This window comes from Oppia nitens, unplaced genomic scaffold (genome assembly GCF_028296485.1).
Source record: "Oppia nitens isolate AA-2021 unplaced genomic scaffold, nextdenovo-longstitch-racon4-pilon3 scaffold1_pilon_pilon_pilon, whole genome shotgun sequence".
Classification (NCBI taxonomy): Eukaryota; Metazoa; Arthropoda; class Arachnida; order Sarcoptiformes; family Oppiidae; genus Oppia; species Oppia nitens.
This window is the reverse complement of record NW_026533199.1, coordinates 8215692-8233653: the sequence shown is the minus strand read 5'-3', so window position 1 is coordinate 8233653 and position 17962 is coordinate 8215692. Positions and strand designations below refer to the sequence as shown.

General features: G+C 25.5%; 5 protein-coding genes across 6 annotated transcripts; 2 read left to right on the top strand and 3 right to left on the bottom strand.

Moving 5' to 3' along the window:
- The first annotated feature begins 1522 nt into the window (after positions 1-1522).
- LOC128952426 (putative transferase CAF17 homolog, mitochondrial) lies at positions 1523-2944 on the top strand. Its single transcript, XM_054297824.1, has 3 exons — positions 1523-1990; positions 2052-2478; positions 2539-2944. The coding sequence occupies exons 1-3, from the start codon at positions 1667-1669 to the stop codon at positions 2907-2909; spliced, it is 1122 nt and encodes a 373-aa protein (XP_054153799.1). The 5' UTR covers positions 1523-1666; the 3' UTR covers positions 2910-2944.
- Positions 2945-2951: 7 nt separating this feature from the next.
- Positions 2952-4588, bottom strand: LOC128952427 (N(4)-(Beta-N-acetylglucosaminyl)-L-asparaginase-like). The gene is made up of 6 exons (XM_054297826.1): positions 4263-4588; positions 3965-4118; positions 3484-3894; positions 3319-3426; positions 3125-3258; positions 2952-3059 (listed from the first exon to the last, which is right to left on the bottom strand). Exons 1-6 carry the CDS (start codon positions 4411-4413, stop codon positions 2959-2961), a joined length of 1059 nt encoding a protein of 352 aa, XP_054153801.1. The 5' UTR covers positions 4414-4588; the 3' UTR covers positions 2952-2958.
- A 42-nt stretch (positions 4589-4630) lies between these two features.
- LOC128952429 (mitochondrial inner membrane protease subunit 1-like) lies at positions 4631-5641 on the top strand. Its single transcript, XM_054297828.1, has 4 exons — positions 4631-4750; positions 5070-5161; positions 5229-5451; positions 5516-5641. Exons 1-4 carry the CDS (start codon positions 4643-4645, stop codon positions 5591-5593), a joined length of 501 nt encoding a protein of 166 aa, XP_054153803.1. The 5' UTR covers positions 4631-4642; the 3' UTR covers positions 5594-5641.
- A 54-nt stretch (positions 5642-5695) lies between these two features.
- Positions 5696-6611, bottom strand: LOC128952430 (40S ribosomal protein S10-like). 2 transcript variants are annotated; one of them, XM_054297830.1, is made up of 4 exons: positions 6443-6611; positions 6029-6375; positions 5859-5962; positions 5696-5794 (listed from the first exon to the last, which is right to left on the bottom strand). In XM_054297830.1, exons 2-4 carry the CDS (start codon positions 6348-6350, stop codon positions 5741-5743), a joined length of 480 nt encoding a protein of 159 aa, XP_054153805.1. In that variant the 5' UTR covers positions 6351-6375; positions 6443-6611; the 3' UTR covers positions 5696-5740. The 2 variants fall into 2 exon arrangements, with proteins under 2 accessions (XP_054153805.1, XP_054153804.1); XM_054297829.1 differs by having other exon boundaries at positions 5700-5794; positions 6453-6610.
- LOC128966516 (uncharacterized) lies at positions 6363-8366 on the bottom strand. Its single transcript, XM_054313365.1, has 6 exons — positions 8360-8366; positions 7903-8082; positions 7597-7632; positions 7028-7152; positions 6453-6493; positions 6363-6375 (listed from the first exon to the last, which is right to left on the bottom strand). The coding sequence occupies exons 1-6, from the start codon at positions 8364-8366 to the stop codon at positions 6363-6365; spliced, it is 402 nt and encodes a 133-aa protein (XP_054169340.1).
- Between the last annotated feature and the right edge of the window lie 9596 nt (positions 8367-17962).

Here is a 17962-nt window from a genome sequence, read left to right as displayed (position 1 = left end):
AATTACGTTATCATATTTATTACTATTAAGCTATTGTGTAAGCAATAAATATGATAACGTAATTTAAGAGTAGTGTCAAAAAAGTTGACCAAATATTTAGTTACCATAGATATCAAATGTAAACTAATGTCAAGTAGTAGTACAGGACCTCTAGTATTACCCATAATACTAAAATGAGGATCTCTAGCGCTATTTTTTTCTCAATTGATTGAATTATTATTTTATTACTTAACATTACAAACACTTTATTAAAGTTAAGTACTGTTAGGTCCGCCCATTCATTGCTGTTATATCTGAATCAGGGTTTTAAAAATGGCAGACATAAACAATAGATGCCAAATATGCCAAATGCCTGTCCTGCCTTTGCCATGCCCTGGACATCTATTTTCAGATGGTGACATCTATTATTTTAATTTTCAATTATTAATTAATTTATAAAACATTGTTCTATAATATATTTTTTATATTTTTGTTTTGTATACCTTTAATTAAAAGGTAATATCATTGAAAATAAGTAAATTAATTGTCTACTTAATCAACACTCTAAAAGACTAAATTACATTATTTTTATAAATACAGTTGCTTTTTAGCAATTTAATTTGACAGGCAAATAAAATAGATGCCCAAAATGCCAGGCATTTATGGCATCTATTTGGGCATTGCCAGGGCAGGCATTTATTTTGTTAAAACCCTGAATACAATGAAACAGTTTTAATGCAATAATTGCATATAAAAAACTGTTTCATTACAAACAAAACCAAAACAAAAATGGCAATAAAGCTATGATAACCTTATTTAATTAAAACCAAATAAAACCAATTCCAAAACCAAAAATCCATTAAAAATTAAATAATTAAAATTTAAAATAAATAAAATAAAATTGATTTTTAAATAATTACATACACTAAATAGAATTTTAATATATGGATTATTAATAATATTATTATCTTATTATTATTACTATTATTATTATTTATTTATTTATTATTATAGTAATTATAAGTTTAAATTATAGTGATTACTATTAATATTTATGTTAATTATTATTATTTTGTAATTATGTAATTATTAGATTAAAGTTAATATAAATCTTATTTTTCATTTAATAAACTAAAAATTCAAAATAATGATGTTCTATGCAAATAAATATCATTTTATTTATCATTAAAAAACGTTTGTTATAATTAGTAATGATTAATACACATTAACACTAAAAATAATATATTATTATAAAAATAATAAGTAAGAGTTAAACAAATTATATTTTTTAATAATATTATTAATTGACAAGTTATAATTACAATTATAATTATTTTTTTATAATTAATGCGTATATTAAATAAAAATTTGATATAATAATAATATAATTATTTTGTATTTTATAAATCGCAAAATATAAATATTTATTATAATCTGTTTATTAAAAAATATATGTCATTAATATCTGTTAATCATTCAGTAATATTCATATGAAATATTAAATTCAATTACAGAATCTATAATACAAAACATATTTATAATACTAACAGTAAGTACTTATGAAAAGACAAGTAAAGTATGATCACGTGATTCAAGTGTTTTGATTCAGAAATTTGCAGCACTTTTGCGACAATTTTTAATTAAGAGATACTTAGAGAAGACTTTTAAAGAGACGATTACTCATCAAATGTGGTGTCCTTTGACGTCGTGTTTATTGAGAAGACAGTTGTCATTAAAGAGTAAAGTCATCATCAATGCCATCAATAGACGTAAAACCCATTTTTGTGCCGTAAAACTGACAAACAAACGACTGATCCGAGTGTCGGGCGCCGAAAGTTTCATTTATTTGCAATCATTTTTAACCAATGATTTGAGACATCTGTTAAATGGTGAAGAAGTGTCACAAAGAAGTTGTGTCTACACCTTCTTATTGTCGGCTTTGGGCAAAGTTTTAGCCGATATTTTTGTATATAAGGCTAAACTATTAAGCGATGGCGAACTCATACTTGAGGTCAGATTTGGGTATTATTTTTTGTGCAATTAATTAAAATGATGTATTGTTTAACCATTAGGTCGACGCAAGTCTAGCACCCGCTTTGAGACGACTTTTGATTGCATACAACACAACCCGAAACATTCGGGTCGAAGCCGTTGATGACATTGATTTGTGGGCATTAATACCGAAGACATATGATGAGCGGTTCAATGAAAACAATGACTTTATTCTTAAGGAAGTAATTAGCGATGACTTCCAGTTAGTAACAGATCCACGACTGCCTCAATTGGGTTACCGATTATTAAGTAGAATCGGTGGTAAAGAGTTTCAGGACATCTTACCATTTATTGAAGACAAACGTATTGAAGAAGGAAATATCGGTCACTATAGGAGTTATAAATATAAATTAGGTGTAAGTGAAGGAAATGAAGACATGTTATCCGGATTTTACTTTCCATTTGAATTAAACGGTGATTATCTCAACGCAATATCTGTAGACAAAGGTATAATCAATTCATTTGACAATTTGAATCAATTATTTTAAGTTATTATGATTTTTGTAGGTTTATATACATCTGAGGAAAAGACAATCAAAGTTTATATGAAGAAACCAATAGTCAAGCGAATAATGCCCGTCCAGTTTGTGTGCCAACAGTCAGAATTGTACGAACACTCGCCTCCGCCCTCAACTAACATCAGTTCAAAATATATCCGAAATTTCGGTACACTTAGGAATAGAAAGGGATTCAATGGGATCGCATGTCTTAGGGTATTAAGTAACGAAACTCAAGTTCCTATTGAAGACTTGATACATATTCAAAGTGGTCTCAAAATGAAGACATGGATTCCTGAGTGGTGGCCGCAACGCATTAATCAAATAGCGTTCCCGGAAACCAATTATCCCGAAAATTTATTTAACATAATTCCCACTTAATATGAAAGAACTATTTATTAAATCATATTTCAATAACTGTATAAATGGTTTAAAGTTTAAGACAATCGACCCGATGTAAGGTAGCCTTTCCTAGGGTTGGATTACTTACTGAATATGGAAAGCCTCCGTCAATATTAATACAGGCGGCGGCTAATTGAGTAGTTTGCAAAAAAATAGTTAATAACCTAATATTAAATAATATAACTAAATGGTACCGTATGTGCCGTGTTTGTCGGCCACCACAATAGCTGCCTGAGCTTTGGGATACTTTTTGATGATTCTGCCGATGGCTTCATTAGCCGCAGCCTTTGGACTCATACCGTTCCTTAAATTTTCAACCGCTTGATAACTAGTTACCGTAGTTGATAACCAAACAAATTAGTGACAGTATTAATAATAAATAGCAAACCTGGGAAGAAATAGCATTATGATATCTCCATCTCCAGTAGCGGCCGCACCACCAAAATCTTGATCCACATAAGCACCTGAACCAGGTATAGGACTGTCACCAACTCGACTGTTAAATAATAAATGCTTTTAGTATAATAAAATATAAGTTATAAATATACCGAACCCCGGAATTTTATGCCTGAGTCCATTAGTTGATGTGCCAACCGCTAAGTTACCGTTGCTATCGATGACTACCATTCCGATGGTGTCGTGATTATCATAACTAACTAGATTTTGATCAACTTGTGGTGTTTCTCGTTTGACTGGTTTATATGGTCCGCACGACGTTTTAGGATCGGGCTCTACATTTCGCCAATAATTTGGTTGACAATTGTTTTGTTTCCATTGTTGATATGTCTTCTCAGACCAATCACTCGATATGTTTTGTTCTTTGAAACCCATCTGAACGGCAAAATTAGTGGCCAAATCACCGACCAGTAAACTATGTTCAGTATTTTCTAAAACTTTTCGAGCAACTGATATAACATCTTTAACTCTCCTGAGACCCGCAACGGCTCCCACTTTATGGGTTGGTCTTCGGGTAATAAAAACATATATAAGGATTGTTTAAATAGTTTTTGTCATCTGCTAAATGTATTTCAAACCCATCCATAATCATAGCATCCAAAGTGGTCTCTCCATTTTCATCTGGACTACCGCCCCATCCAACTGTATGGTCGCACTGTTCCCTTTCACAGGTTGAACAACCATTTTCGATGGCATCGACAGCTGATCCGCCCTTTTGCAGTGTAAGCCATGCTATCAATACATAAAAAACAGTAAGTCTTGTGTAATGCAATGCAAAACACAATAAATGAATGCTTTAAATATTAATAGTATTATGCAATGCATTGATTGACACAACAATTCACGCGATAAACAATATAATCAAACATTTGATACCATTTTGTGTGCCATTCATGAAGTTCCACGTATTGATCACCAAAGGGATCAATTGGTGACTATCATTACTATCGTTTGAATTGGCCATCAAAGTGTCCGTCTTTGTTATCAACAATACTATCAAAATCAAAAACATTGTTTCACACGACATAACTCTTTGAGTGTCTTTGTTTCAGCAGTTATATCAACAACTGGTTTACTAAAGACTTGATTAACGTTTGACAGAGTAGTCGATGGTTTGAAAGACACGAAAGATATATCGATGAATGACATCAAACAACAAATGATTTATTTGGTCTCTTATCGTATCAAATGATATATTGTTTATAAATAATTGGTTTATCGCAACAGTTATCGCAATAATAATTGTGTCATAAGTGATGTCAACGCGACAACTGATCTCTCAATGTGTCAAATGGACACGTCTTGCAGCCATAACTGCCTCTTGTGGTTACATATCTTGGAATTTTATTGCCGAACCTATTCTTGTAATTATCTCTATTGACTTAACATTTAAATATTATAATTATTTTTGTGTCACTTATTAATAGGGATTATAAAATTTATTTTAAAACAGACTGTTATTAGTCATAATCACACAATGATTGGTGAAAATAGTTTCAAATATTACATATGATATTAAGTTTGATAAATCATATTCAATAGCAATAGTGTTAATAGGATTATAACTGATATGATAATTGTATTAATATATTATAAAACATATAAATTATAGTTAATTGACTGATAAATATTTATAATTATAAATTTTAATTAACTTTTATATTGTCTGAAATGCGTGTCCAGTGTTCGGGTTCATCAATGGAGCCGACACTTCATGACAATGATATCATACTTACGGAGCGATTCTCATCGGTTTTTACTAAAAATTATAACCGGTATTACATTATTATTGCTATTAAATTGTGAACACAAATCAATTATTCACAACACTTGTAACCTCAGGGGTGATGTGGTAGTAGCCCGATGTCCAACAAATCCTAATACTCTAATTTGTAAGAGAGTAGTGGCCGTTGCCGGCGACTCAATCAGACAGGGCTTCTTCTCACAAATAGTGATACCTCGCGGACATGTCTGGTTGGCCGGTGATAACACAAACCACTCAACCGATTCCCGAGTCTGGGGTCCCATACCTATTGGACTTATTGTTGGCAAAGCAGTACTTAAGGTATCGTTTTAAATATATTTTCAAATTTAAATAATATTATAATACAGTATATTATAATCAACAGGTTTGGCCATTTGAAGAGTTTGAAGTTGTGCCCAATACACCAAAAGTCAGACAAAAGTCACCAAAACAAGAGTCTTAGTCAATAAATTCATATAAATTGTCTCAAAATATACATATTTATCATAATTTATAGCATTATTTAACTAATTGTATATTTCTTATTAAATTTTTATATTTATTGTTTCAATTTGTTTTTATTAATTATTACAAACAATTGATATAAACTTCACTGACGTCCACCAAATCCTGGACCACCCGCTCCGCGACCAAAACCTCCTCTCTGTTAAAAAATTATTATAAATTAATTAAAATATATTACTAAACAAATCAATAATCAAACGTACGAATTGTCTCTCAGGAGCTCCGCCGCCGCCACCACCGCCTTCACGATCAAAATCGCGGCGATAATTATCGCGACCGCCATCTCTTTGTGGTCGGTTCTCATCGGCTTTAATTACGGATATAAAAACAAATAAATTATAAGATTCTTCAGATTATAATAATATAGACAAACCTTTCTGAGTTCGCGGTCGAGCCGACTCGGTCTTGACCTGTCGTTTAAGGGTTGGCGGAACTATTTCGGGCGGCAAATGAAGGAAATCTCTCAGGTATTGAATTCCTTCATTTGTCAGATACCAGTAGAAGTGTCTCCAAGCGAACTGTTCCTTAACGTAACCGCGACTCTTGAGTGACTGCAACGCTTTGATGACATGAAGATTGGGAACAGTTTCCAGTGCCGGATGTTTGGGTGCGTGAAAGTCCTTCTCGGCTACCATTACACCTTCTTTGAACAAATACTCATAAATGGCCACTCGATTCTTCTTCGGCATCAACATCTTGAGTGTCACTTAAAATCGGGATCTAATTTGTCGATCAAAAACAATGAGTAATTCAAGACATAAATACATCAAATTGTTTACACATTAACCTGTAATTACCTTTTGTAGTGAAAACGGGGATCAAATGACCTGTTGGTCGACTAATTGGTCGCCAAATTGCGGTAATTATTGTCACACTTGTAGTGAAGTGAAGTACAAAAGGAAAGGGAAGTCTTAAGTCATGTCTGTTTGGATACCATTGAGTCGAACATCAATTACGTCAACCAATACTTTACATTATTTTTTTTATACCATTAACTGTAAATTCAAACGTTTTTAATAGTTATTAATTAAATAATTTTCAATAAAAATTTAATTTAAATGTAAAATTATACATAAAATATCATTTATTAATAAATTTTTTTTCACAATTATTATAATTGTATAAACATATGATATATTTAATAAATAAGAGTAAATAATTTAAATCAATGCAGTAATGATAATATAATACTGTTTTATATCATAATGAATATATGTAATTAATTTTATTAACCATAAAATATGATATTTACTGTAATAATAATAATAATTTTAAATGAATAAATTGAAAAGTTTTTAATTTATGAATTTATTTAAATATATTATAAGATATATAATAATAAAATGCTTGTAATGGATGTCATGAGAGTAACAGAGATAGCATTTGGAGTGAATTTTAGTGAAGAATTGCACCAATTTTTGTTACAAACACATCGATCGACACGAACTCCCAATTGGTATTCAGTTTTACAGTTAAAACCAATCACTGGTATATTGCCTATCAATAGACCAGAAAAATGTCAAAAAAGTCGGACAATTGTCAATACAATCGTAACAAATAAATATATGATTTTATATTTTACACACGATTTATAGTCAATAATACAAAAGCAAAAAAAGAGATAAGGAGAGAAAAAAATAAAGTGAAAAAAGATTTAAACTTTTTTTTTATTACAGACTGGAAGTCATATCAAATATAAAAAGGGTTTACATTTTCTATATAACTCTTTCTCTTATTTATGTGTTTTTCAATGAAAAGTTTTATGATTTTAAAACCACTTTAAAGCGCTGTCTTATAGTTAAAGTGAGAGAAAAAAAGAGGAGAAGAAAATAGTTGAAAATTCTTTGAGAGAAAAAAAGTCTTATAGATTACGAGTTTTGGTTTTTATATGAAGAAAGTATTGACAAAATAATCAATTCATGGATTGACAGATAGACAGACCCGGAGCACAGTTTCGACGCCACTGTTGAACAATTCCTAAACAATTTGAAGACAAAATTAATCACTACTTAAAATCACTTTTTTAAATAACATAACAATCAAAAAACTATTATATTTGTTGTTATTTAAGTGTATTTATATCAGTATTTACCCGAATAGTCATATCACAAGTGTTAATGACTTTATATTTTATTTCTATAATTTTTTTTTATAAATATAAATACACTATATATTAAATGATGACATTTGTATGAATTGCAATAAATATTTAATAATAATAATAATGCTGTTAAGTGATGCTCTCACCGTTTGGATCAGTTATGACAAACTGTTCACAACCTGCCGGACAATCTGCCTGTTGTACCAAACTTGGACTGAAGTTATTGTTTGTGCAAATATCGGGATTGTTATAACAGTTGAAATCAGAGCACTGGACTATAGACCAACTGCAGATATAACATCTATGTGAACCTCTATGTACCACATCTAGTATATAATAAATGCATCAAGGTTACTTTTATAACATTAACTGTTTTTAATATATTTTAGCAGTTAACATTAAACATTAATCAATAACTAATTGTAAACTATTGTATTTTTATTAATATAAAACTAAAAATAATTAACTATTACTTCTAATTGTGAAATTAATAATTGATACTTACAATTGTTTGTGTTAACAATTCTATGAAAAACTATATGCAATACAAATGCATTATAAATGTTTATTATTTAAAAAATGTTTTATTTAAGTCAATAATACGTGACATTTTAGTAAAAATGTTTTTATTGTACAGAATTTATTATCTATTTATTGATATTTTATTTTAAGGAAGTCATATTTTTAAAACAAAATAACTAATATATTAATTAATGCCTTATAAACTAATGAAATATAATTAAACATTTTTTTATAATTTATCAAAATAATATAAAATATAGTAACTATTTGATTTTTTATATTTGCATTATTTAGATTATCGATTTTATTAATTATATACACTAAAAACATAATTTAATTTCGTATCGCAAAAATATTGATATCATTAACTTTGAACTTTAATAACTTTTTTATTTTTTAACTTAAATAAACAAATTTGATATCAAATGAAAGAACACTTTTCAAAGTTTATAAGTCAATAAATAAAATTGCATTAATTATCATATTATCTATAAAAAAGCATAAGAAGTAAGAAATGGTAAAAAAAGTTATGTACAAAAAGTATTTTCGTGAAATCAAAACTTTAAATATTATTAACAAAATAAAGCTATTAATTTAGTAAAAACAATATTAATATCGAGTATTGCCTCCGTTGGCATCAATCACAGCCTGCAATCTTCTTGGAACACTTTGGATCAGCTTTTCTGTGACTTCTTCAGGTATATTTTTCCAGACATTAAATAACGACTCTTTAAACGCAGAAAAACTTTTTCTTTCGCTCTTTGGCACACGTCTGTCCAATTCATCCCATAGATGTTCAATAATATTGAGGTCAGGGCTCTGTGGCGGCCACTCAAGTGTCTCAATTTGATTGTCAGACAACCATTTCTTTGCCAATTTTGATGTGTGCTTTGGGTCGTTGTCCGCTTGAAATAAAAAATCATCGCTTATTTGTAGATCTCTGGCACTCTGAAGCAAATGTGGGGTCAAAATATCGTTAACGTAAATGTAGCGGTCCATAGTTGATGGAATTTCGACCAAATGGCCAACTCCCTGGCCTGTCATACACCCCCATACCATAACTGATTTCGAGTGCTTCACAGTTGGACATATATTATCAGGATTAATGCTTTCGCCTCTCTTTTTAAACACTCGTTGGCGACGTTTAGTACTAATAATCTCAAATTTTGACTCATCTGACCACAAGACCTTCCTCCAGTATGACATAGGCATCCGGATGTACTTTCGTGCAAAGTCTAATCGTTTTCTCTGATTTGTTAGGCTTATCATTGGACGTCTTCGCGCAATACCACTGTAATAACCCATTTCTTGAATCCGGTGTCTAATAGTGTTTCTGTGACACAAAATGTTTCTGGCGGCCAACTCTTCCTTAATCTCATCGGTGGTCAACTTCTTATTTTTTGCCACAATTCGACTCAATATCCTGTCCTGTTTAGCACTGGTACATCTTTTTCGACCACTTCTTGCGAGATTTCTAACTGTCCCGTACTTTTCGACTTTCTTTACAATTGATCGGACAGTATTATCAGTTGTTGTAAACAGTTCCGCTATTTTTGCGTATGACTTTCCGGTGCTGACTCTCATATCATACATTTGTTGGCGAATTGCATCTGAAAATTCTTGTATTTTAACCATTTTTATGATAATCACTGCATTTACTGTTTATTTACGTGTATTCAAATTAATAACAATGCATTGGAATCAATTGGTCCCAACAATGTGTCTGAAATCACGCGCGTTTTAAAAACACGAAAATAATTTTTGTACCTAAATTATTAACACCTATAACTTTACCTTGATATATTTTGTTATTTAAACCATTGTTTTGACCATCTAGTATATCAATTTAATTGTGATTTATTACTCTATTATTTGATATCAAATTTGTTTATTTAAGTTAAAAAATAAAAAAGTTATTAAAGTTTAAAGTTAATGATATCAATATTTTTACGATACGAAATTAGATTATGTTTTTAGTGTATATAGCAAATAATATATATAGCAAATATATTAACTGTTAAAAAAATATTATTAAAATATTATACTAAATAAGTATATTTATTTTATAATTATCTATATTATTTGATTAATTGAAATTAAAAGTATTGTAAAAAATTAATTAATTAATTATCAATTAATTATATACATACCTGAAGCCAAAGGAGGTTTGGCGTGGGCTGGCATTGGTGGTTGAATTGGACCCATTTGTTGTATGGGAACAACATTTGCAGGAACTGGTGGATACACTTGATGTGTATATATCTTTTGAATATTTATAATTAATGTTATTATTATTAACCCAAAAGGATTAAACATTTTACATCGATATAAATACTTTCTGAAAGATCTAATGCAAAATACAACAAAATAAAAATAGCATAAAATAAACTTTAAAAAACTAGTGAAACGTTTTCATTGAAGTGCAAAACATTAACTAATTTTTTTTTGGTGAAAATCTAATGAAAAAATTAGGTCCAAAAGCATAGTATAATATAAAACATTTTTTTTGTTATTACATAAGTTGTATATAAATAATATTGTAGTTTTCATTGCATTATGACTTCGCACAAAATTATAATTATTATTATTTCTGTGAGTGACTTAATGCAACTGTGATAATATGCCCACCATTTCCGCAAATACTAACTTTCCCTTTATTGCCACAACTCTAGCAAAGATGATGTAGTTTTTTCAAAAATTAAATTTATTGACTGATTTTCAAGTATTGTTATATTGTTTATTTAGTTAAGCCTTTTTAAATGTTATTAATCAAAATCAATTTATCTATTGTTGAAATAATAGTTTGTCTGTAAATAGTTATTTCAACTCACATGACATGACATATCCCTATCCACTCTTTTACTATAGTTTTCGGTTTAGTGTCTCATTTATTAAATAATTGATAAGTAAAGCCTTATATATAATATAAAAATCAATTAATGTGATAAAAGGCTAAGTTTTATTTTTGAAACATTTATATCGTATACAACATATCATTAAAGAGAAAACACTTTATAAATATAAAGAATATAAGGATTGTTGACAACAAGTCATCAAAGAAATGACTGTTTTGATGGGCTTTCAGTTTTATGGACAGTCAATGAGCATTCAAATGACCGATAATTTTGAATCCAAATAATTAGTAAAACCACAACTATTTAGTTGATTTGAATTTGTCTTTCATTATGATTTGATGAATAAGTATTCCTCAGTGTATCAAATAATGTCATTGCAAACAATAAACTAATGTTTGTTGTAATTTATATATAATACTAATCTATAAAATTATTATTATTTAGGTTTTATTAATATAATTTTGTTGTCTATATAATTATTTTCCCGCTAACATTAACTATTAGCTCTTATTGTTTGTCACTTTATTGGAAATAATCTTAAAATATTTATGTCTATTAAATTTATATGAATCATATTTTAATAAATTTATTAAACTTATTATTATTAAAATTTAGCGTACAATATAAAACAACAACAAAGATAATACTTAAATGTTAAAACATTTAATATTAAAATATGAATAAAATAAAAATTGTGGAAATGTCTTGTAATATAATTGAAGTATTTTTTAAAGTAAATTTATATATCTATTGAATAAAAAATATATACGACATAAAACTGCATAATATATACTACAAATCGGTGACCGCTTTATGGTTTATGACGTAAAGATATGTTATATCTTGACGTAAACTTCAATCTCATCTAAACTTATATTTTTTACTTTAAAAAATCGATTGCAATTCAGATATTTGTTATGATAACCAATATAAAGAATGATGGCTTCAAGTTTAGACATTTGAAGTTCAATATAAATTATTAATATATATATATATATATATACTGTATATTGCAATATGTGTTTGATGTTAATAAATGATATCAAATTAAATGTATAAAAATATAAAAACAATTTTGTAGAATTTTTTTTATCAAAATTATTGTTAATATTTTTATTTTATTATATATTAATTCATTATAAAATTTTAAACAATTAGCCAAACTTCACATAATTATATATATATATATATATTGATAAAATTTATTAAATTCATAATAATTGTTAATCTATTAATATAAATGATAAATATTTCAAAAAATAATAAGTTTATTTAATTCAGTTACATATTGTTTAAGAAAATAGAGTTTCATTACCAGAATCTATGTGTGTTTATCAGGGTTGAAAAAATACAAGGTTTTCAATTTTGGCTTTGTAAATTACAGTAAAATAAAATGTACTGGATGTATTTTACAATTATAGAAAAATTACATTAACAATGATAAAATATTAATTTTTTTATTAAAATTATTATTATTACATAATTTCAATATCGTTATTAGAATCGTTGTTTTCTAAAACTATTAAAAATTAATATTAATTATTTTATTAATATATTTCAATACCAGAATTAAATTGAATAGTTAATTTCAAATTTTTTTAAAATAAAAAAATAATTATTATTACAAAACATGTGTTTGTTTGTGAACTTTTGTATTTTTGTTATTAGGTGGCGCTAAAAATTTTTTGTAAGCCAAAATTGTCATGTAATTTACATTGTATTATACTGTATAATACGCTTTATATTATACATACACTTAGTCTCTGCCAACACTGGTGTTTATATTAGTTTATGTTATATCTCAAAATTAAACTTCAGTTTTAGATTAAGCATCAAAATGTAAAACATGTTTGTCTTAAATGTCAATAATATCTCACAACTTAAGAAACATTAGTAAAAATAGTCGACAAATTTTAATAGTTTTTCCAAAAAAATAGTTTTTACATTCTTTTCGTAAATCATTTTGTATTAGTTATTAAATAAATAAAAATTTGTTAATTAAAGTGAGTKARTGGGTGAGTAAAATAAAGTAAGTGGGTGAAAGAATGGAGTAAAAATAATGGTAAGTAATTTAGTAATAAAACCAGTTGAGAATGCTAGAAAGCATTACCAAAAACAAATTTTTATTGCGTAAATTACTTGTTTTTGTCAAAACAAAATATTTAGTCCAAATCATTATATCATGACAAAGTAAAACAATATATTTGGTGATATAAAATTTATTATGATGCAATATTTATGGTAATGTAATATTTCTGGTGATGCAATATTTATGTTGAAACAAATCTAACAAAATTTATGGTGTCTCAATTAATGGTATTATTTATGATGAAATATTTATGATGATTGCATAATCATAGTTATTGTATCATCATAAATATAGCATAACCATAAATATTGCATCATCATAAATATTGCTTCATCATAAATATTGAATCACTATAAATATGCAACATAAATATTGCATTATCATAAATATTGAATCACCATAAATATTGCATCATCAGAAATATTGCTTCATCATAAATATTGAATCACCATAAATTTTCTATAACCAAATATTCTGATTCAACATAAATATTGCATCATCATAAATATGCAACATAAATATTGCAACATCATAAATATTGCATCATCATAACTATTGCATCACCATAAATATTGCGACACCATAAATTTTGTATAACCTTAGATATTGTTTCAACATAAATATTGCATCACCAGAAATATTACATTTCCATAAATATTTATGGTGATGAAATTAAATTTTTATGATTTATAGGCCATTTTTTAATATATTAATTTATTGTTATAACTTAATATTGTAATTAACTGTATTTATTTGTTAAACTTAAATTTTAACAAAAAACTCATTTTTAAAAATTTATCCGCCATTTTCTGTTTCGGAAGATATTAAAATTTTAATTCTGATTCGTTTAACTTTCTTATGTTTTATTCAAATCTTAACTTTAAAATTTTTAACTAAATTTTTTTGTAATTTTCTCTATGTTCCCGAAGAGATAAAAATTTTAATGCTGATCCCCTATACCTTATTTTCGATGATCTAACCGTAAAATCAAAATTTCAGTAATAAAATGACTAAACAATATAAAAAGTTCAAACAACAATTAATTATTATTTAGAAGTTTGTGTTGGCAATGCTATCTAGTATTCTCAATTGGTCTTAATATTAAATATTATTATTCTTATTATCAGGGTGATATAATAATAATTTTTTATTATAAAATATTCAATAAACATTATAATAAAAAAATATTAATTATTTTTATTAAAAAAAATTATTTCAATAAAATTTTGTTGTTCAGTGAAAATAATATATTAAATTTGTCATATGATTGATAGCCATCAGCAGTGAAGCAGCTCTGGTATGTAAATACAATAACTGTATAAATATAAGATCTACAGGTATTCAGTACTGTAGATAATATATATAATTATACTATATATGTAGTATTTCTATATATATATATACATTTGTATATTATACAAATATATCGGAATATAAATGTATATATAATAAAACTAAATTTCTATACACACTGTATCACAAAATCTATATAAATATAATATGATTATACAGTGTGGTTACATAATTAATACAATATTATTTTAGATATAGCAGACAATTACAGTTGAAATTTGTTTTAAATGAACATTTGTTACAATAAAATAGAGTAGTTCTGGTTTAGGGCTAAAATCAAGAAAAATTATTACAATAAAATTATTTAAAATCTAAATTATTTTTCATTTATACTATATATTTGTTATTAGATTGAAATCAAGATAACGTTTTTCTCTACTCTATTTGGGGCACATATAATACAAACTGTATTATACACTGTATAATATACAGTACATAAACAATTGAGAAGCTATACTACTGTATACAGAGATATTAAGTTCCAATTGGAAATTCCCTCAATTTTTGTGGTTAAAAAATGTTTGATTTTCTTTTCAATTCATATATATGTTTAAAAAGGTTAGCTTAGTTTAGCTAAAATAAAGTTAAAATAGAATATATATATAGTTTGGTTAGATTAGGTTAAATTGGGTTAACTTATTTCTAAAACTAAACAACTTATTCCACTTCAAAATATTATTTAACTTAAATAATAATAATAACATAATTTAAACAGTTTTTAAAAAAAAAATTTAATATATAATCACTTTTAAACTTTAAATTTATGATTAAATCAACAATAATTCTAAATGTATTGTTATATTTTTTGAAAATATTATACATTTCCAAATTATTCTAACATATCGGGAACATAACTCTGTACTGTCTAAACCCCAAAAATTTAGTTTATACTCAATGTTCACTCTATGTTATAATCGAGAGTTTCTGAGTTTTGAAACATGTGCAGTGTTTAGAATACGCAGATTAATAATAAAATTTAGAGGATTTATGACAAAAGTATTAAAATAAATTAATTTTAAATTTTATTATTAAAAATACAATAAATAATTATTAATCTAAAAATAAATAAATAATAAATTTTTATAATTATATCATAAATAAGAATGTAATATATATTGATATAACATATAATTTAAAATAATAATTAATGAAAATATATTCAATTATTCACTTATACACACTATAACAAAATATTTAATATATTTTTATTATTGAGATAAATAATATAATATATATTTATATAAATATATAAAAAATGAATTAACTCATTAAAGCTAAAAAATCAATTGTTAAGTAATACTAAACTGTGGTTTACGATCAAATAATTATATATTAAATTTAGGGCATTTTGTTTTGCAAATCATTATATTTTAATATATAATTTATATTTAATTAATATTTTACAATCATAATTATAAAATAAATATACGTTTAAATAACTTTTTACTAACATTAATCATTACTAATTTAGTAAATAAGATTTTTACATTAAATTAAACAATTTAATTTATAGATGATGGTAAGCATTTTAATTTTCAAATATTTATATTAATATTATTTTAAATTAGATTTCATTATTAACACAAGTTTTGTTGATTTTTTAATTTGTCTGCAATGTAATAAACATATTATATATATTATGTTTTATTTTTTACATTTTGTTTAAATTTTGCTTAAATTTTGTTTAAATTTTGTTTAAATTTTGTTTAAATTTTGTTTAAATTTTGTTTAAATTTTGTTTAAATTTTGTTTAAATTTTGTTTAAATTTTGTTTAAATTTTTATATTTATATTTATATTGAAATCCCCTAAAAATAAAATTATCTGTCAATTTTTAGACTGAGTCATAACTGTGTGGTGTTTTAACCCATTATGATTGGTTGGTTTATTTTCATCCACAATAAGCCACTGCCCATAAACAGTGTGTATGTGTTTGTCTGTAAGTTAGTGTATATATTGTGTTTGATAGTAGTTATCAATGGATAAGACCAACAAATTCAAAATAAGATACTTTTTAGTAATACTAGTGCTTTACATACAATAATGTAATGATGAAACACAATAAAACATTATGTGATTGTATTATTATTATTATTATTATTAATTTAAGTAGTGGTAGTAGTAATAGTAGTTTGTATTTATATAATACTTTTAAGTGATATCGCAGTCATCATAATCACCATAACATCCTCAACAATATCAACAAATGTAAACTTTTTTATAAATACTTTGTTATCATCTTATTCTAGAATTTTATGATTTATAATATAAGTTAAATGTATAATTTATATATGCTAAATTATATATATATATAATATATATATATTAGTATATACAGTAATCGTTGTCAAAAATGTTTGACACGGTTTTTGATTATATTATTTAAAGTAATAAAATTAGAACAAATTTGATAAAAATTATAACATTTAATATAAATAGCTCCGGGATGTGGGGTCAGAGATATGTTGTATTACATAAACTAATTCTGTAAAAAGCATAATAGTCTGTATAGAGTAGTCATTAAAATTAAGTGTTATCATGATAATTTTTTATTTAAAAGTTGAACCTTATTTATTCAACCACATTTAGAATTTTTATACACATATAACATTAAAATTTAATTTTATCAGGTTTATTTAAATAAATTATAATAAAAATATATATGATATGTAATTTTAATTACTGGTATAGATTATAATTAATTATTATGTTTAGCTTTTTAAATATTTAATAAAACATTTGTATTATTATATTATATTTGCATAAAAATACAATATTGTCATTCATTATTGTTTATAACAATAAAAAATCAAGAATATTCCAAAAATTAAATTTTCTATTTTGACTAATTATTTTTTTAACATTTAGAATATAATTCAATGAATACCACAACAAAATATTAAGATACTTAATAAAATATTACAATAATAATTATTTTTATGTTTTTCTTTTTCGATTACAACTCAATCTTGAGAAAAGTTTTCAAAATTTGTCAAGAAACCGTGTCTAATACTTTTGACAAACTATAATGTATATAGAATATATCCTAAATTATTTTATATAAATTAAAATATCCAAATTTATTTATTTTCAATAAATATTTATAATAATATGTAAAATTATTATTGTAAATTTTAATTACACTAATTTTGGATATTTTTATTTAAATTAATTCAGTGAATCAAATGTATTTTGATATTATAAGTTTGGATATTTTGGATGCGACCGAATATATACAAAATATGATAAACTGTATAAATTGTAGAATAATATTGTGTGTTGTCTAACAAAAAAAAACAAGAATACTAAAAAAATAATAATAAATTAACTAGTTCATTAATTGTTTTTTAAAGATCATTTATGATAAGATAATAATAAAAATTAATGA